Raw genomic sequence first — 21,021 nt, 5'->3', positions numbered from 1 at the left:
TCAATGAATGAGTGATGCTTCCTTTCAATGACAGCTTTCTGCAGGAGAGCCGTTTTCTGGCAGTGAGAAAAAAGGACAAAGGAAAGGAGAACAGGACAAAGTTCAACCACTGTATCTTGGTCTTCAAGTAATTTTAATGTGGCTCCATTTGCTCTTCTGTAAAAGAGACATAACAGTATTGCCTATCTGAGTCTGCCAAGTTGCACAATTCACAGGAATGCCATGTAGAAAAATACAAGAAGGTGGTGCTCTCCGAGCTGCACAGTGCTGGAGCCCCAGGGCTCCCTTTTGTGACTAGGATTGGGAACAAGTGGGGCCAACGAACACGAAGCATAGCATGGAAGATGAGACTCAAAAACTAGCGCCTTGAAGGCTATGGAAAGGAATTTGGATTTGAGTTTAGCTGCAACTGGAAGACATGGAGGGACATTAACAGAACACGGAGGAGCCCCAGGGCTTCTAACAGCCCTCTGCTCTCCCAGATCAGACTGCTTTTCCCCTAAATATCTGTATTTCTCACACAAATATCATTTCATTAGACGCTTTCCTTCAACAACATATACGAAATATAAAGTGCCCTGTTCCACCCTGGGGTGTGAACTCTACTCTGGGGACTCTATCCTTTTTACCTTGCTTTTTCTCCACAGCAACTGTTATATCACATTTTTATTTGTCTATTGCCACCCCTCCCCCATTTCTGCCACTAGAATGTAGGTTACATGAGGGCAAGGACTCCGTTTTGTTCACTACTGTATCCTAAGCACCCAGAACAGTTTTGGCATTTAGAAGATGCTTAATAAATATTATTGGAATGAATTAGTGAATGAATGGTGACAAACACATAGTAAGTACTTAAAGAGCTATGAATATTAATATAAATCCCAGTAAGTTACTTCATAATACTGAATGAAGCATACATACCTTGAATCATTTCACTGATTTTGTTACAGATTCCTACAGCAAAATCCCTTTGGAAAGAGAGAACAGCAAAAACTTTAAAACCAAAAAAATTACATTTGCTTAAGTTTCCTAAGGACATAAACAGAACACAATCAACACAGGAGAAAAATACTACTTCAAATCGTTACTAATATCCCAAACGTCAGCTACTGGGGGTAGGGTAAGAAATGCAACTAAAACCAAAACTCCCACCAGCAAATGGGCTTATACCAACACCGTTCCCAAGCGGTATGCAAGGGAAGATGCTCTGATTCAAGGGGGCTGTTGCAGGGGCTGGATGCCACTGTCTACAAGATTCAAGGTCATTATCTCAGTCTACGATATTTTAGGATGCACTTTTAATTAAGAAAAGCTTTTAACACTGTAAGCTGATTATATAAGCAATAAAATATATTTCAAATATTCTAAATTTTAGAAAAATAGACTAAATACGAAGTAGAAGCCAGTAGGAAATATGGGCAGACTCTTAGCAAAAGCCAAACTATTTAAAGTTGGCCTTTTTTTTTTATGTTATATATGTTTAAAGTGTTTTTCAAGGTGCTGCTTTTGATTCCATCCCAATAAAAATATCACTGAGTGCTGCAAAAGTTATTAATAACATGAATATTTGGGATAAGACATTACATCGTATGTAAGGAAATATAATACAGATAATATGATCAAGCCTGGCTCATTTAGCCATGATAAATGATATATAAGATATGAAATATTTCCCCTCCATAGTTCAATGGTTGTCTACATAAAATATTTCCTGCCATTAAGGTATTACTTGCCATTTTCTTTTTCTTTTCTTTTTTTTTAAGATTTTATTTATTTATTTAACAGAGACAGCCAGCGAGAGAAGGAACACAAGCAGGGGAAGTGGGAGAGGAAGAAGCAGGCTCATAGCGGAGGAGCCTGATGTGGGGCTCGATCCCATAACGCCGGGATCACGCCCTGAGCCGAAGGCAGACACCTAACGACTGCGCCACCCAGGCGCCCCTACTTGCCATTTTCAATTCCATTCTCTCATAAGTGAATAGTAGAGTTTTCCAGAGGCTATCTGATGTATAATGACAACATCTCTTGACAGTTAATGGAATGTGTCATTGTGCATTCTTGTGTTTCCTAGAATTTTCTAAGGTAGTAGGTTTAGGTTTAGTGTACAAATATGCTTTCTGAGATTAACTAAGTTCTCACTTCTTCTCCTGTACTTGTACTATATTTAACATATCTATTATTATTTCTATAACCTCATTATCATCCAATACATCATTATTTTGAAATCCTTAAGTTTTCCTTATGCTTATAGAGAAACCTATCAGGAAGTATACATTGCCATGCTTTGCAATAAAATTCTGAAAGATTTTTCTAAAATCTTATCTAAAATTGCTTTTTAGAATTTAATAATATTTTATTCCAAAATAAAATAAAGTTTATTTCCAAAGTATTTTTTTATACTTAAAAATGAATCATTGGCTTGACAAAGATATTAGAAGACTCCTTTTCTCAACTCACGGCTGTACCGTCTTAGGTCTAAAGATGCTGAAAAAGATAAAATTGACATAACAGAGAGTTTTCCAATTCATGGAAGTAAAGAATCTATTCTAAAGAAAAGCAAAACTGTAAATAAAAATATATGACTAAAGCTATCCTTCGATTTTTCAGATGTTAATAATGTAACTTATTGTGCCTTATGAAATAAGACATTTCAGAAAGTATCATGGTACCAGTGAACTCGAGGTTTCATTTTGAGACTAATTTTTTAGAACTGAAAAAAAAAACACTGAGTATATTTTAAATATGCTCTTTAAAAGCAAAATATTGATTTTTAAACTAGAAATCATAACAGGGCAAGTTATCGTAATGCACTGTCTGGAGAAGGGCACATAACAGCTCAGAAACATCTGCAGCTGACAATGCTGAATACCTGGATGAAAAGTCAGTACAAGAAATCCAGGCACTGTACTTTTCAACATTAGAGTAACTTATCACACAAAAGATTTAGCTGTAAACATGAAGACTGAGCTGACAGCTCAACTGCAGAATTTTATCTCTGCCTCACAAATGGAAAATCTACAGACATGGCGAGTTGTGCTCTTTCGCTTGTATCAGCATTACCTAATCAGAGAGCATGATCTGTTATGTGAATTCTGGGCAGTCGAATGTATTTGTGCTGAAATTTTCAAAGCGAGTAACTTTTTTTTTTTTTTTTTTTTAATCTCATGGCTTTCCTGGAACATCAGTGTTGCTATCTTCACCCCTGGAACCAAAGCAATGAGTAAAATTGCTGGCACCTTAGCAAGAACCAAGGCAGTGTCACCAAACTGTATTCTTTTCCACTGTGCACTCATGATAAATGGAAAGGAAGGAAGGAAGGAAGGAAGCCAGATGAACTTACAAATGTCCTTGATAAAACAGTGAAAATTACTAATTTTATTGAATTTCAGCCATGAGCAAGTGTCTTTTTAATATTCTCTGACAAAACAGAAGCCACACATAAGGTACACAGTGGCTGTCTCCAGGGAAAGTACCATGAAATTACTTGAGTTATGAGATGAACTAGCCATTTTTTCATGAAACTTCATGGTTATTCAGACTCAGCTATTTGGCAGACATTTTCTCAAAAGACGAGTAAAGTCGGCTTGTCAATTCATGGAAAATAACTGGGAAAATATTTTGCCAATCTGAGTTTCTAAGCAAAAATTAGAATTTCAGAAGACTTGTATCTATCGCCATGAGCTTGACAACTTAATATTTAAAGAATTTCCTGATGAGATTGGTGGCGAGTAACAAATGTGATCCTTTGATATGAAACAATGAAATGGGTCAACATCTGGAAGACCTGCATAACGCAGTGAACCAATGTTTTCAAAAAGGCCAACGTATAAATAATAAAACCATACATGGGGAAGAGATCCCAATAGATTTCAATGTAATATAGTACAAGTTCACTGATACGATTTCAGAGTCCACATTGCAATTAACCTTTAAGAAACCACCACCTGTCTAGTTTTTGTATAACATCAAAGAAAAATATCCCTAACTACCTACAAAGCCTTTAAAAATATTCTTCTCTTTTCCAGTTGGATATCTGTGTAAGGCTGGATTTGTTTCATATACTTTATCGTAACATATTGCAATAGAAATGTTGAATACAGAAATAGATATAAGAATCCAGCCAGACATTGAAAGAGATTTGCAAAAATGTAAAAAAAACCAACAAAAAAACAAAAAAAAAAAAACCAACGCTGCTCACCTCACAAAATTGCTTTTTTTGCTTTGGAAAACAATTATTTTCATAGAAGAGTTTTTACATTAACGTATTTAGAGAATTGTTATTTTAAAAACGAACATGTATTTTTAAAATTTAGCCATTTACATTTCTAATATTGTAAATATCAATCGATAAAGTCCATGTAAACAAAAATGCTCTTTGAGGACCTCAATAATGCTTGAAAAGTATAAAGATACCAAATAGTCTGAAAACTACTTTTCTAATATATCAGCTTCATATTTGATAAGAAAAAGTTAAGTTATGTCTTTGAGGTAGAAGTGTATTGGGCATGTACAGACAACTCAGTCACATATCAGAGTGCTCTTATACTTGTTATTCTTTCTTCTTAGAATATTGTTCCTCTAAGTTGCTGCCTCTTCATCACTTGGTTTCAGCTCAAATGTCACCTTGTTAGAGAGGCCTTCCCTGATGACTCTACTTAAAGCAGCTCACTCAGGTCATTATTACAATGATGAAACTGTATTATTTTTAATCACAAAATTGTTTTATTTTTTCATAACATTAAAACACAGCTGAAACTATTTTGTGTTTACACCACAATAGGGGTTTTATCTTCTCTACCCCTGTATTCCTGGGTGCTGAGAATACTATCTGGACATGGTGGATATTCAATAAGTATTTCTTCAGTAACTATATAACTTTATACAACTCAAAATTTGAAAATCTGTTACGGGCCGTTAGGGCCAAAAAACTGCAAATTAGAAGCCTAAGGTTTTCTTTCTTTTTTTTGTCTAATAATATTTTTAAAAATTCTTAATGCCAATATTAAGAATGTATGTTAACACAGAGTCTCATATAGTAATAAGACTATAAACAGAATAATCAAATTTTCCAGTTTCCATCCATCCCACTCCACCCCCTCCAAAAAAGTCAGATCTGACAACTCTGGGCATACATTCCTGCACTGTCACAATCAGCTGGGGCCAAGGAGTAAGCAGCCACCACTTTTGGACTTCGAGGGCACTATTCAATTCCACAAAGTGGCCGCTAGAGGGCACCTCTCCCACTAACAATGCTTCCCCAGTTTCTGAAGGCATTTGGGTTTCCAACTCTTGCTTTGTGACCCGGGAACTAGCTCTTTTAATATATAAAATATATATTATTACTAATAATATGTATATATAAATATATATAATACATAAAATATATAAAATCTTAACCTTTTTAAGAACAAGTTAGATGTGATTATGATAATAGACAAAGGGAGAACAGAGTAAATAAATTCTTAAGGTCTTATTTGGCCAGTTGCTCTCATTTGTTTAAGATCCAAAACTGATAAATAGAGATACTAAGACAAAAACCCATCAGTATTGGCTGAGATACTTGATTTCCAGTCAGGTCATCATTTCAGAAGAAGAGGTAAATACTAATCTCAAAAAGACACAGTTCATTATATAATTAGTTAATTTTACACTCTGATACATTTTGATAGGCCCTTCAGCCTTTCCTATTGCACTAATTTGGTATTTTAAATATCACAAATTATATCATACCGAAGTCTGTAATGTTAAAAACTGCTTCTACATAAACCGTTAATTTAAATGTTTATTGGTCATCAATTCTATAAACGAAAAATCATGTTTCTATGTTAGTCTTAACCTTTTCCAAAACTGATCAGAAATTCCACAGCTAATAAAATTAGCTTCTGATAATAACATAAGAGAAAACCTGAGCCAAAAATGATTCTCATTAAATAAAATATAATCACTAAATTATAATTTTATCGTCTCAATCTAGAAACTAAACTTAGAAAACTATTTTTGGAGCTACGGAAAATGCAAGTTTACTCACGTAGGTTATAAAGTACTGACACCTCGACAGTGATAATCAGATAACTATTCACTAGATGTAATTCCTATCCAATAAAAACAATTTTTAAAAAGTTCTCTCAATAGTAATGACTCTCAATAAGAAAAAAAAATGCCAGTTTTCAAAAGCACAAAAGGACTGTATTTACTCAGATATTTCTCTTCCTCAATTACTGCCACACCTAATTTTGAGCAGTACATTAAAAATCACATGCTTTCTATTCTCCATTCTTCTTTCCCAACAAGTAATCCTGTGATTCTGAAGGTTTGATAGGAGCAGCTGAAGAGATGAATACGCATATAATTAAAATCTGAAGAGAGAAAGTTGGTGATAAATTGTTCCAAGTTTTATTCAAATTTAGCAGAGATTCTTAATGGGAATGCTATCTTTTTTAATTTTAAAAATAACATTCATTTGATTATAAAGCCCAAACTTTGCTCCTGACAGGATACACAGAAGTTTATAGAAAAAAGAAAATAAAAATAAGATACCATCTTATCACCCAGAGACAGTATTTTGATATATATCCCTTGCCTTTTTGTATTTAATCAATACAAATACCTGCTTCTTAAAAAATATATTCTGTAATATCTTATAAGCTATGATGTAACCTGTTTCCAAATATACTTCTAAAATGTATTTGTTAAGATATATTTCCCTGTATGATCATAATATTTCCCTGTATGATCATTTATCTAAGCACACTGGTTAGAAGTTAGGTTGCTGCTAATTTTTTTGTTGTTTTTATAATACTACAACTAGCATCCTTGCAAATAAGTATCGGTACACATTGCTGATTCTTCAGGATAAGTTCTCAGAAGTGGACTTTCTAGGTCCATTTAAGGGGATAAAAGGATGAACATGTTTAAGGCAAATGCATACTACCAAAATGCCCTGCAGAAAGCAATGCTACCTTTGATTTCAGTCAGTAAAGGGGATAATTTATATTTTTAGAGAGGGTAACCAAACAAGTCAAACATAGTAACATAACCATGGTCAGCACTGCAACCAAAAAAAAAAAAGAAAAAAATTGTTCTACAACATAACAGTGTAGGATGTGACATCCCAAATAGGTTAAACTGGTTTCAGCTCAAATTACTACCTTTGTCAAACTGTACACAGCTCTAATGCCAAAAAGCTAATCTCGAGAAGACAATAAGAAAGCAGCAATTTAGCATTAGAACCATGTATGTTTGGGGAGGGTCCCTCAGTGGACAAAACTTCTGCTCCCCAATGAAGCCCTCCCCAACTATTCTAATCAGCTGATTTGTCTTTCTGGAAATTCTTAATTCATGGGCAGTTAATGCCAACATACATACTTACGCATTCTGTTTTATGTAACGAAGTTCTGTTTCCCGGACATGATGTAAACCCCCTTGGAAGATACAACTTGCCATTTACACTGTTCTCTTAGTGTTTATGTATATTGATGAGTTATTCCTCCAAGACCTCTTCTTGGGAAGACAAATTATTAAAGGGCCGATGCTTACTTTGACTGTGCGGAGAAGTTTGCAGCAGCAAAAACAGCAGCTTCGACCTCGACGTTGTCATGTGAGTCCAGACTCTGACGAATACTATGGTGAGCATTCTTCCTCTCAGGGATTATTGATGCCAGGCTTCCCAACATCCTACAGAGACAGAGAGATCCAAGAAGAACAGAAATATAATAAGCTGAAAATCAAGAGAGGAAGAAGCAAGGCAAAGCCAGATTGCCAAAATTAAAATTTGTAGGTAATTCCTTAAATCTCGGGTTAGTAAAACATCAACTTTAGGAATCAAGCAGTGACTCAAATTCTAAGCACTTTTCCACACTCTGATATGTCAGAGAAATTAACATGGCTTATCTAACATAAGCAAAATTGGAAAAATTATCATCCTGAAGTACCTCCCAGGTACCAGAGGCCAGAAACTTCTGAATTATTAAAGCATCAAAATATCAATTTTCCAATGTTCTATAAGGCCATTTTAGCAAAACAACACTCTTCCTATTAAGCAGATCCAGAAAAAAAAAAAAAAAAGGTAAGACTCCCAGTCTTTTTTCCTACATCAGTAAATACTGATACCATGATTTTCAAATCTGTCTTCAGCATCAAGAGGACAGAGGTAGAGGACACTCCCTGGGGTTCATTTCAGACTCTGCAAGGATGAGGAAGGTAGCATCTGGAAAAGCACAGTCTATTTATAATAAATTATAAACTTGGAAAAGGAAAAAAATTCTATTGTTCGTCACATAAACTACATAAGATAAAGCTTGAAAGATGTTTTCAGCAGAAAGGCATGGATTTTTGAGGGCTACGAAACACTGCAATAAACAAAACAGAGTTCCTACAGTGACAACCTTTCTCAAAGTCAGGGTCCTACGTACCCTTCCAACTTGACATGTCACCAACTATCTTATGGAAATTTGATTGGACAGAAGTATTAGATTTTATACCAAACAAAATACTAAAATGGACTAAGTATGTCATTTGTATTCAATGTGAAAACAAAGTTTTGAAATTAGATGAGTTATTTTTCAAAAGAAATACAGCTTGTAATGTAATATTTTATATAAGAAAAGATTAGGCTAATATCAACACATTTTGATCAACAGTTTGTTACTATTTAAATATAAAAGGGCAAAAAAGGCAAAATCCCATTGATCGCTACTTCCTGAAAATACTTCTGGTAATATTATAAATAATTTGTAGCACTACTTTTCGAACACTATGAATCCCTCCCAGCTTCTTCTTCCATTTGTTTCAATTAAGAAGTCTACAGTAATGGGTAAAAAAAGAAAACATCTTTAAAGTATCATCTCTTCCTTGTCCTTTCTCCTCTTTAAGTTGAAATCATTCTGACTCTAAGAACTCCTTAGTGTTTGAGAGACTTCACTTTTTGCGTTCCTTCGTGTTTAATCTTATGAACATTCTTCCAGAAGGCAATCTCCTCGAGATAAGAGTCCCCACATTAATCTATTGCCCTAAAAACACACAACAAACTTTCTATTCAATGAGTACTTAATGTTGATCTATCATTTATCAGCCCCGTCTTTTCTTTGTAGACTTTGTTTTCCTCCTTAACAGACTCGTTTTACATGGTGCTATTATAATGCTCCTCAATGAAAAATCATGTTCCTATAAAACATTAAGATCCTTTCTGTATCACAACTTTTTCTTTATAAAAGATAAAGTATTATAGTCAAGTACTTCACGATAGAAGGAAGGAATATAATCACTTATATGCTTCATACCTTTTCAAAGACAGATTTTAATAGCCAGGTTCTTTACGTTTCTACGGTGACCAAAACTTTTTCTGCCCATGTTGCATTTTACCATATAGGAAACAAGTGAATCCATTAGGGCGGTTATTACTTTTCTCGCTTTACATCAAGGAAAGTGGTTTATGAAATGTCACCTCATCAGAATGTGAATTGGGACCGGAACAGTTCTCCCAATACATCCAGCCAAACCTCTCTTCAGCTGAGCAGGCCGCTGGTTCCCAAATGGGATTTCAAAAAGCTGACATCTTTTTTTTTCTTTTTTCTTTCTTTTCTTTTTTTTTTAAACAAAAGCCCTTATGTTTATTTCTCCCTTTTAAAAGCAGAATATTTTGAAGACCTCGTAGCATAAACTAAAAGCGATGTACAGTGGTTAGTGGCTATCACAGTCGCACACTCACTTGGTTTCACACTGCCAGCATCTGCGCTGGTTCTGACACCTACCCAGTTTGGAACTATCTTTATTCTGAGGCATACGTTATTTTAGTTACAGACAGAAAACATAAGAAACAATAATGCTGAGACATAACTTAAGGAAAAGCATAAAAATGGTAGTCATTCTGTTCATTACTTTCAGGCCCTGAAAGAAGTTTCTATTTTTAAATATGATTTGTAAAGCATATATCTGACAAAGGACTGGTATTCAGAATGTACCAAGAAATCCTATAATTCTGTAATAAAAAGACAGGTAACATATAAAGTCTAAACAACCTAATTAAAGAAAATAGGCAAACAATTTGAACAGATCTTCCCAAAATAGATAGAAGAAACTGTTGTCAAAAGGTACATGAGCAAGTGATCATTACCATCAGGGAAACGCAATTCAAAACCACTGTACACCCCATTAGAATGGCTAAAATGAAGAAGACTGACAACACCAAAGGTTGGCAAAAGGGTGAAGCAACCAGAGCTCATGTGCTGTTGGTCAGAATATAATGGTTAAAACCACTTTGGAAAAAGGTCTGGCAGTTTCTTATAAAATTAAGTATACACCTACCCCACGACCAGCAATTTCACTCCTACGTATATATTTGGCAGAAAGGGAAGCATGTTCACAACAAGCCTCGTACAAAAAGGTTCCACCAACTTTATTTGTAATAGCCCCAAACTGGAAACAGCCTAGGTGTTCATCAGTAAGAGAACAGATAAATAAATTCACAGTCACACAATGGAAAACTTCTCAGCAATAAAAGAACCAAATTACTGACATACAAAATTGGATTAATCTCAAAAACATTGAGTTAAAGAAGTCTTACACAAAAGGACACCCACTGTAGGAGCCCACTTATATGAAGTTTGAAAACAGACAAAAAATTTATCTATATAATGGGAAAAAATGAGAAGAGCGAGCAGTGGCCTCTGGGGAGGTGGATGAAGGAACTGAGTAGAAAGAGCGTAACGGAATATTCTGGAGTAAGTTCTTTATCTTGATAATGGTTGGAGTAACTTGAAGCATCTGTCAGTACTCAGCAAATTAACCTTAAAGGACCAGATAACCCTGTGGGGAGCCTGGATGGCTCAGTTTGTTGAACATTCAACTCTTGGCTTAGGCTCAGCTCATGATCTCATGTGTGGTGGGATCACAGGTCTCCACGCTGGTCTGGGAGTCTGCTTGAGATTCTCTCCCTCTGCCCCTCCCCCTGCTTGTGCATGCACGCATGCGCGAGCACTCTCTCTCTCAAATAAATAAATAAATAAATAAATCTTAAAAAAAAAAAAAAAAAAGAACCAGATAACCCTGTAAACAAACTGAACTCTAGCTAATGATACACATGCCGAAGTATCCAGCAGGAAATGTACTATCTATAATTTACTATGAAATGCATTAGAAAAACTTTTTTGCTCTATTATTAAAATTTATAATAAAATGTTATTGGGGAAAAAAGGAACCTATGTTTTAATATATTTAGCCCCAAGTCAAATGTGTGATTTATCATGCTTTTTCTTACATAATTAAGGTAGTAAATGACATGGTGCTTATTACTTTTTTAACGGCGAAATTAGTATTTTTTATACTTTTTAGAAGATTGTATTTTTAAAACTTTATAATGTAATGTTAAATAATACACTAAAAAATACTTTTTTACTTTAAGTCATTCCTTGTACCATGAAAAAACTGAAATCATGAAAAAAATTTTAAGGCTATTCAAAAATGTTCTATTTTTGTGAAAAGGGTTTGATACCCTCATGTTATGTTGATACTAGAATTTTAGTTTTGAGTTGTTATAAATACACTTTTTTGGTATTTGATATTTACTTTATAATTCTGGAAACTTTACAAAATGATCTGATCACCCCTTAGTCCTGATCTTCAAGCTTTTTCCTCTTCCTAAAGTAACTATTCCAAGAAATGTTTTTAAAACACGTCCCTACTTGGCAAAACCATCTAAGGCCTTATATATCTAAGGATCATATTAACTGCACTACATTTTATTTATTTATTTATTTATTTATTTATTTATTTTTAAGATTTTATTTTTAAGTAATCTCGAAACCAATGTGGGGCTTGAACTTATGACCCTGAGATCAAGAGTCACAAGCTCCACCGACTGAGTCACCCAGGCACCCTGTACTGTGTTTTAAATGGTAATTGTACTCCTTAACATTCTTAGTTCATATTTCTTTTTTTTTTTTTTTTTTAATTCTATTTATCTATTTGAGAGAAAGAGAGAGAGAGTGCACGGGACGGGGTGCAGGCAGAGGGAGGACAAGCAGACTCCCCACTGAGCAGGGAGCCAGATGCGGGGCTTGCTCCCAGGATCCTGGGATCATGACCTGAACTGAAGTCAGATGCCTAACCGACTAAGCCACCTAGACACCCCAACTCAAGTTTCTTTTAATATTTTTTGCATCAAGTATTAATGTTGAAAAATATAATTTCAATCTGATTTTTTTCCTTTAAAGTGTTCTTTCTAAATAAATAAATTTTTCTGGAAGCTTTCTAGAAATCTCTGGTTTTATTGACAGCAACAGTTCTTCGATGAAGAACTGTGGCAAAGCCCAGTTGTCATGACTTGGAAAGAACAAAATGAATGGAATATTCAAATATTAATCTATATTCTTCTCAAAACATTCAAACTAGCTCTAAATTATTTATAAAATCATTCTACTAGTTAAATTCTATTATTTCTTTTTAAAATTATCTTCTGATAAAAAAAAATAACCTATGCCTGTGGAAAATAATTCAAACACTGCAAAACCACTCAGAAAAGTCTCCTGTAATCCATAGCCCACTAACCCCTGCCCACAACCAAAATAATCTCTGTTAACAGTATATATTCCTCCAGATTCTTTTCTGAGCCTATATAAACACATATATTAATATTATGGATAAAAATGAGTTAAAAAATGGACAACACTTGACTACTTGTTTTTTTCAACTTAATATCTCTTTCCTTTTTAAAGATTTATTTATTTATTTGAGAGAGAGCAAGCACAAGCGGCAAGGGCAGAGGGAGACAGAATCTGAAGCAGACTCCGCGCTGAGCACAGAGCCCAAAGCAGGGCTCTATCTCATCAGCCTGAGTCACAACTTGAGCTGAAACCAAGAGTCGGATGTTCAAGTAACCGTGCCACCCAGGTGCCCCTTAATATCTCTATGTTAAACACACACACCCTTCATTCTTTTAAAGTTATACAGTGGTCCATAAATTATTCCCATATCAACATAATTTTGCCCCAATTTTTCACTTTTTACAAAAATGATACTATGATCATCTGTATACATATATTCGCCAACTTTTAAAAATGATTTATAGAAAAAAATTCCTGTAAGTGAATTTGCTGAATCAAAAGGTAAAAGGTATCTTAAATTTAATTGTTCTATTATATATAGTTTTTAAAAGATAAAACCAATTAACTGACTTTAAAATATCACACTCTGCTCATAGTTTAATCACTCAAAAGGCAGAGGAATTACAAAACCACTTAATTCTGAACAAGAGGGAAGAACAGACTCCTGATGGGAAAACTTAGAGAAGTGACATCCTAGACTTCATGGTTAAAAAGAGGGCTCACTTCTGAACAAGGCAAGTCAGAAGTGAGCCCTATAATTTAGGAAAGTGAATTTCAAAAGTCTAAAAATTACACATTCATTCCATAGACAGCAGACCTAAAAAGAGAATATGGTTCAACCTGGATATAAGGTTTACAAATATGAAATTTTGACAAAATTTTAAAAAAAATTTTGGGGGGTGGGTCCCTGGATGGCTCAGTTGGTTAAGCAACCCATTCTTCATTTTGGCTTAGGTCATGATCTCAGGGTAATGGGATCAAGCCCCACGCTGGGCTCCTGCTCAGCAAGGCATCTGCTTGAGATTCTCTCTCTCCCTTCTATTCTGCCCCTCCCCCTGCTCCCTCTCTGTCTAATAAATAAATAAAATCTTTAAAAAAAATTTTTTTTAGATGCCAAGAAAGAAAAGGATGGAGAAACTACAGTGGTTCCATCTGGCATTCTCCAAGAAGTTCAAATACAAATTACTGCATATAAAAGTGAGCACATAACCAACAGTGAATAGAAAAACTGACATGAACCAGAACAAGATCAGGAAGGTAGGAGCTCAAAATGAGCTGAGGCTAAGCTAGATTCAGACCCCAGTTAGCTGATCAGAAGACCAACCCACAAAAAGGAATGTTTCAAACACAAGTTAGGCAATAATTCACAACCAAAACAGTATCATAGGTGGTAACAGAAAAGCATGTACAGATTGGGATGGTTACCGTATTTCTGCCTGGAGCCTCAGCTGAAAAAACAAATTCTTAACATTCAAAATGAAAAAAGGAAACATATTGCCCTTTTTGAGTACATAATTGCAACTCAAACAATCTTGTGGTGATTCATGATAGCAACAGAGTATACCGGAGTGTGATGGCTCTTGCTACAGGATCATTACTATGAATCACAGAGAAAATTCTCTTCACAAATTCATCCACATTCAGAATCTTCTCCAAATGCTTCTCACTTTGTTGAGTAACTTTAAGAACACACAGCCTCAGGAAATTGTTTCTGTGAAGAACCAGAGGTAAAGTAAATTAGACCACTTTACGAAAGTAATATTTAGTTAGGAATCAAAGCAACACTAATGATATTAAATTTTAGCAACGGGCCAATGTTTTTCAACCTAATATTATTTCTTATCATTTAAAGAGCTAAAGCCTACACTTCAGGTTTTGTTGTTGTTATTGTTTTTAACCCAGGAATACCAGGCTGGTTTAATATTCAAATATTAAGCAATGTAATTCATAATATTAACAGGCTAAAGAAGTTACACAGTCATGTCAATCGATGTGGAAAAAGCAATAAACAAAATTCAATAACCCATCCATGATAAAACTAATCAAACTAGGAATAGAAGAAAACTTCTTGGGGCGCCTGGGTGGCACAACGGTTAAGCGTCTGCCTTCGGCTCAGGGCGTGATCCCGGCATTGTGGGATCGAGCCCCACATCAGGTCCCTCCGCTATGAGCCTGCTTCTTCCTCTCCCACTCCCCTTGCCTGTGTTCCCTCTCTCACTGGCTGTCTCTATCTCTGTCAAATAAATAAATAAAATCTTAAAAAAAAAAAAAAAAAAGAAGAAGAAAACTTCTTCCTGATAAAGAATATAAACCAAAAGCCTACAGCTAACACTATATTTAGGGGGTAAAAGAATGAATGCTTTCCTCAGAATTCTGGGGAAAAGACAAATATGCCAGCTCTCATTATTCTTATTCGACATAAGGCTGAAACTTCATGTTAGTACAGTAAGAAAAGGAAATAAAAGACACACAGATCAAAAAGGAAGAGAACCTGCCCTGATTTGCAGATGACATGATTGTGGGAGTGATTGGCATATTTGATTACTTCACCAACTGGAAGAGGGATTCTCAAGTTTTTGCTTTTGCATTTGTTAGTGTACCTGAAATGCCCAAACAAAACAAAACAAAACAAAACAAAACATAAGGAATCCTTTTCAAATGTCTGACATTTTTCCTAAAAATAATAATTTTCTCATGTTGTACAGACTGCTCATCCAGGTATGTCTTAAATTTATTATATACAATAAATACAACCGTTCAAACTGACAGAAAGGTAATATATCATAGATTCTGGAGACCAACTGCCAAGACTGGTATTTTGGCTCTGTCTCTCACTAACTGTATTATCACTGTGGACAAGTTAACGTTCTCTGCTCAATTCAGTGTCCTCAATTATATGACGCTGATCAACAGTGCTTACCTCACCTGTGAAAACATGTGCATCTGATGTATAGAAAGAGCTCAGTAAACGTTAGTTACTCATATTACTGCAGATGGGTGAAATAAATGTCCCCATTACCCCTTCACATCTTTTTCTAATCAAAGAATACTGACAATATTACTCACAAAAATTTAGTATGTTTGAGGATTTTCATCAAAGATTATACATAAGACAAAAATTAAGGAAGCAAACAAATAGAAAATTTGTAGTAAAGAAAATGAGATCACATGGCAAAATAGTCAACCTCCCAAGTTATTTATAAAATGCTAGTTAAAATAGCAATGAAGGACCATTTTATAACTAGCAAATCAGAAGTAATAAAACAAACAGCTGGGGCTGACTCGGTTGTGGTCAACAGGTATGTGACCTTGGTGGTGGGGACTGACAGAACTGCCTTGGCAAACCATATGCCATACATTTGATAGGAAATAAAAAACTCACGTCTGTTGTAAGAGATATTAGACGTCCTGTAACTCAGCATTTACAGCTCTGTCTCTCTCTCCTCCCACAGTGGACCCCATTCAATCCTTTCTGATGTGTCCTATTGTATCAGTTCCCTGGATGTTACCTGACATCCTCAGACATGTATGAGAAGGAAGGATGAGAAATGTTAAAGCCAAGGCCAAGAACTCTAAGCATATATTAGGGAAAGGATAACATAAAGGAACGAAGACTCAAGTATCAAGAAGGAATGTGGAACTGGAATAACATACTCAAGATCAGAGGAGATCACGTGAGAGTTTTCAAGATGCAAAGTTTGGAAACACTGCTCCGCTGCTGTACCTAGAGAAAACGGGAGCTACATGTAGGAATCGTATGGTGTTTGGTAGCGTGAAGCCTACACTTAGAATACGAAGCAGAAGCAGTTAGCAATGCCTGCAATCCTGCTGCAAGATACCCAAATGGCAGTGACAGAAAGAGAAGCCCTAGGGATGAATTAAATCTCCTCCATCATATTATGACCAAGGCCAGGAGGTCAGACAGTCTTCCTCTTCTCTAAAGCTAATTCTACACATCTCTTCCCCTTCACGTCTGATTTGGTGTTTGAACACAAAGTGCATGGAAACTAGTCGAAAGAAGCAGGAAATGGACTGGTGGGGACAAAAAAAAAAAAAAAAAAAAAAATAACCCAAAAGGTATTTATCCAGGCCTTCCATGTTTCAGGCACTTCACAGTAACATGTAATCTTGTGTTATAAAATAAGTTACTACTGGGGCGCCTGGGTGGCATAGCGGTTAAGCGTCTGCCTTCGGCTCAGGGCGTGATCCCGGTGATCCGGGATCGAGCCCCACATCAGGCTCCTCCGCTATGAGCCTGCTTCTTCCTCTCCCACTCCCCCTGCTTGTGTTCCCTCTCTCGCTGGCTGTCTCTATCTCTGTTGAATAAATAAATAAAATCTTTAAAAAAAAATAAAAATAAAAATAAAATAAAATAAGTTACTAAATCAGGAACTCCCCAAAACAATGTCTGCAAACCACAGATACTTCCAAAGGATGCAATATATATATATTGAGATTATCTTAATTGGATTTATTCTGTTCCCCAAAGAAATAAGTCCTCTCTGACTTATAACTTCATTTCTGCTTAAAATGCCATTACATTTCACACCAAAAAGCTTTGTAAACTGCTACGTACATCCACTAAAATGGTCACTAACCATGTGGAAGTCCCAAAGAGCAAAACAATAAAGAACCACAACATTAATAACAAAGAAATCTGAACAAAGTACTTTACGACACTGAGGCTTTAAAAAGACTTACCCAACTCTGAAAACATCTGCTAACTTTAGGAACGCAGAATTGATGAGAATAGGGAATGGATATTTCTGAAAGAGCCTGGGAAAGCGAACAACTGCTTCACACTGTTCACCAAGTTTGCCAGATCTTAGACCTATGAAAAGCACAAAAACGGGAGAACAGCTTAGAAACCTGTGGCTACAAGGCGAAAATAGCAAATACCCACACAGCATCACACAGTCATAACATAACAGTCATTCACAATTAGGTAAGATACCACTGTAACTCATGAGCTTTTTAAAAATAAAAACGGCCAACAAAATAGTAAATTGGTAAACCGCCTCTTTAGATATAAGATAATGAAAAGGAAACAAATTTTTTTTTCAAAAAAGATTGAGTATTTTAAAAATACTCGGGGCCAGAAAACAAATCTCAGCAAAATTAAAAGGACTGAAGCCATATTTTGTTATGTTCCCTGACCATAGTGGAATTAAATTAGAAATGACTAGGAGAAAAATATCTACGAAATTCCCAAATATCTGGAAACTAAACAACTTCTAAATGAGCCATAAGTGAAAGGGAAATTAGAAAAATCTCTTGAACTGAATGCAAATGAAAGCACGACCTGTGCGATGCAGCGGATACAGTTCTTGAAGAAACATTTATAACATCAAATGCTTCATGTTAGGAAAGAAGAAAGGTCTCAAACCCATGAGCTAACAACGGGGCCAAAATAATTCAATGGGGAGAGGATACTCTTTTTAACAAATTATTCTGGAACAAATGGGAATCCATAAGCAAAAATAAATAAAACCCCGGTTCTTAATTTGCACCATATACAAAAATTAACTCAAAATGAACCACAGACCTAAATGTAAGAGCCAAAATTATAAACCATATAAAGAAAATACGGAGGAAATTTTTATGAGCTTGGGTTAAGCAAAGAATTCTTAGATAAAACACAAAAAGCATGAGTCATAGAATAAAAAGTGATAAACTCCAACAAAATTAAAAACTTCTGCTCTTCAAAAGACACTGTTAAGAGAATGAAAAGACAAGCCGCACACCAGAAAAAAATATTTACAGAACACATATCTCATAAAGGATAATGTGGAGGCCACTTTTAAGCCATAGGCTTGAGCAATGGAAACTGAGTAAGGTAAAGGGGCCCACAGCGACCACTGAGCTGAATGCAGACAGGCCCATTAGGTGACCCACCTCAAAATATCCATAAACCCTAGCTGACCAACGGGCTACTTACAACCAGGCACAGGTACCAAAAAAGGAAAATTCCGTAGTTCCCATGCCTCCTCACTTCCCCCACTATACTCCACCCCCCTCCACCACTGCCTCCTCACAGTCTCCCTTGCAGTGTCCTCGATAAACTACTATCTGCTTTGTTCTGTCTTGGGTGAATTCACCACCCACACCTCCAGCCTCCACCCAACAGGGTCGCTCCACAGACAGCATCCATACTTCTTATGCCTCAATAAGAGGACCACCTGATTTTTGAAATGGGCAAGATTTGAAGGGAAATTTCATTAAAAAAGAAATATGAATGGCAAATACATGCAAGTTAACAGATGTTCAACACTGTTGGTCATCAGGGAAATATAAATTAAAAACCACATTAAGATACTACTACATACCCACTAGAAGCTAAAAAATTTTAAGACTGACAATACCAAGTGCTAATGAGGATATGGAGCAACTATAACTCTCATATATTGTTGGTGGGAATGCAAAACTGTATGTTTCTTTGGAGAACAGTTGGCTGTTTTTTATAAAGACGATCCTATACTTAACCATAAAATCAACAATCCTACTTCTAAATATTTATCCAAGTGCTTTGAGAACATATGTCCATACAAAGATTTGTATTTAAATGCTCACAGCAGCTTTATCTATAATAATCCCAAACTGGAAAAAATCCAAATGTCCATCAACTGGTGAATGAATAAACAAATTGTGGTCTAGCCATACAATGGACTACCACTAAGCAATAAAAAAGAAAAAATTGCTGATTCATGCAACAAGGGTGGATCCTAAAATCACTATGCTAAGTAAAAGAAGTCAGACCCAAAAAAGACTATAATACTGTATGACTATTTTATAGGACATTTGAGAAAAGGCAAAACTTTGGGACAGAGAATAGATCAGCGGTTGCCAAGGCTAGAGAAAGAAAACTGACTACAAACGGATACAGGAGAAGTTTTTGGGGTAAAGGAGATGTTCTATGTCTTGACTGTGGTAGTGGTTTCATGACTGCATCCATTTGGTGAATTTAATTATCTATAAATTATACCTACATAAATCTGATTTTAAAAATATAAAAAAACCCAACAAACAAAAAGTTAATATTCAATCCCTAAAAAATATTCATTTAGAATGAATATCTTGATATGGTATTAATAGCATCAGCTTCAAAGATTTCTTTTAGTATTCTAGCATCTATAAAATGCTAATTATATCCATATTCGTACAAGAATAAGTGCCCTAGAATATCTCTGTTCAATAAACCCTACTCACTGTTAAAAAATGACAAAGGAAATATTCGTCTGAGGACTCTTTATTGTCAGTATGTTTCAATACAAAAGATAACCACAGAGTAAATCTGCATAGGCAATTTCTACAACTTATTAATGGCTTGAATTCTGTAAATGCACTCAAGTTGGTTATTTGGTACTTGGAATGTATTTCCTCGTAGGAAAAAAACGGCACTATCAGCACTCATCATATTCCAGAATACAATAACCACTTATAATAAAAGTTCCTATGGGAAAATTAATTGAAAATTAATTCAAGTTTCTAACTGAGATATTTAGAACATATTCCTTCTTTGCCTGCTCCATTCTTCCCCTACCCCCCCGCCTCCATACACAGAACTGCCACTAAAGCTCCTAAGTCCTCTTCCAACCACAGTACCTGTGGAAATGTTCTAGGTAACTGGCAATGGCTGATGTAGCCTCAAAAGCTTTTCTAAAGCCCTGACTTGATGAAGGGGTCAAGAAACACACACATAGGGTAGTAAGGACAAAACGGAAGGGGAGAAGAGGAAGGGCCAAGTCTGAGGATGGAGGTGAGAGCCAAGGAACAGATGTGTTTGTGTGTATGTGCTGTGGGAATCTGTTGGGACAATCCATAGTAATCGGACTTTTTTCCTTCTCTTCTTTCTGCCAGTAGCTGACTGATGCAAAAGAGAGTAAAGTTCTGTTTGTAATGAATTAACCTTGGTTGGAATGAAAAAGGTAAAGTAGGAGGCAGCCCATTAAGAGGGAGTTTGCTAACAGAATATGATTTGTTTCACTTTCCCTTAAAAAACACAACCACAGACTACATTCTTTGGTTTAAATATGATGATTTTAAATGTACCAAAGATAATTTTGAATCTGGCCAGAGAAATGTTTTGATTTCTCTAATACTGTCAACTTTTACTTCCTTAAGATAAAATAGACCCTCCTTCCTATAACAGGGCTGATCAGAATAAATAAGTTAAAGAATAGTAAATTTCTTTTTTAATAACTGATGTAAGAGCTTTAGGGAAAAGGAAACAAGAAAGGCTGGCTCTCAGGAACAGAAGCTGCGGTGCAAGAGAAGAGAGAAGTGTATTAAGACCTAGGATTTAGCAAGAATCCTAGGCTGGGGGCAGTATGGTACCCATCTTGCTTGCTCTTGGCCAATTTCAATTCCAGGATAAGGCAATCACCTGAAAACAGGCACTCAGCACTCTTGTTCTAAAACCAGA

The 21,021-nt window shown here is 35.6% G+C and overlaps 1 protein-coding gene across 2 annotated transcripts in view; it reads right to left on the bottom strand.

The window, feature by feature from the left end:
* INTS7 (integrator complex subunit 7) overlaps positions 1 to 21,021 on the bottom strand; it is an 88,994-nt gene that overhangs the window by 60,660 nt on the left and 7,313 nt on the right. For both annotated transcript variants that reach the window (XM_026509099.4, XM_044387819.3), the window contains exons 2-5: positions 17,301 to 17,430; positions 14,164 to 14,310; positions 7,537 to 7,674; positions 922 to 968 (exon numbers count right to left, since the gene is read on the bottom strand). In XM_026509099.4, the coding sequence (XP_026364884.1) occupies positions 922 to 968; positions 7,537 to 7,674; positions 14,164 to 14,310; positions 17,301 to 17,430 (462 nt within the window). The remainder of the gene's footprint in view (positions 1 to 921; positions 969 to 7,536; positions 7,675 to 14,163; positions 14,311 to 17,300; positions 17,431 to 21,021) is intronic.

This window comes from Ursus arctos, unplaced genomic scaffold, assembly GCF_023065955.2.
Source record: "Ursus arctos isolate Adak ecotype North America unplaced genomic scaffold, UrsArc2.0 scaffold_2, whole genome shotgun sequence".
Lineage (NCBI taxonomy): Eukaryota > Metazoa > Chordata > Mammalia > Carnivora > Ursidae > Ursus > Ursus arctos.
This window is presented reverse-complemented; position numbering and strand designations above follow the sequence as displayed.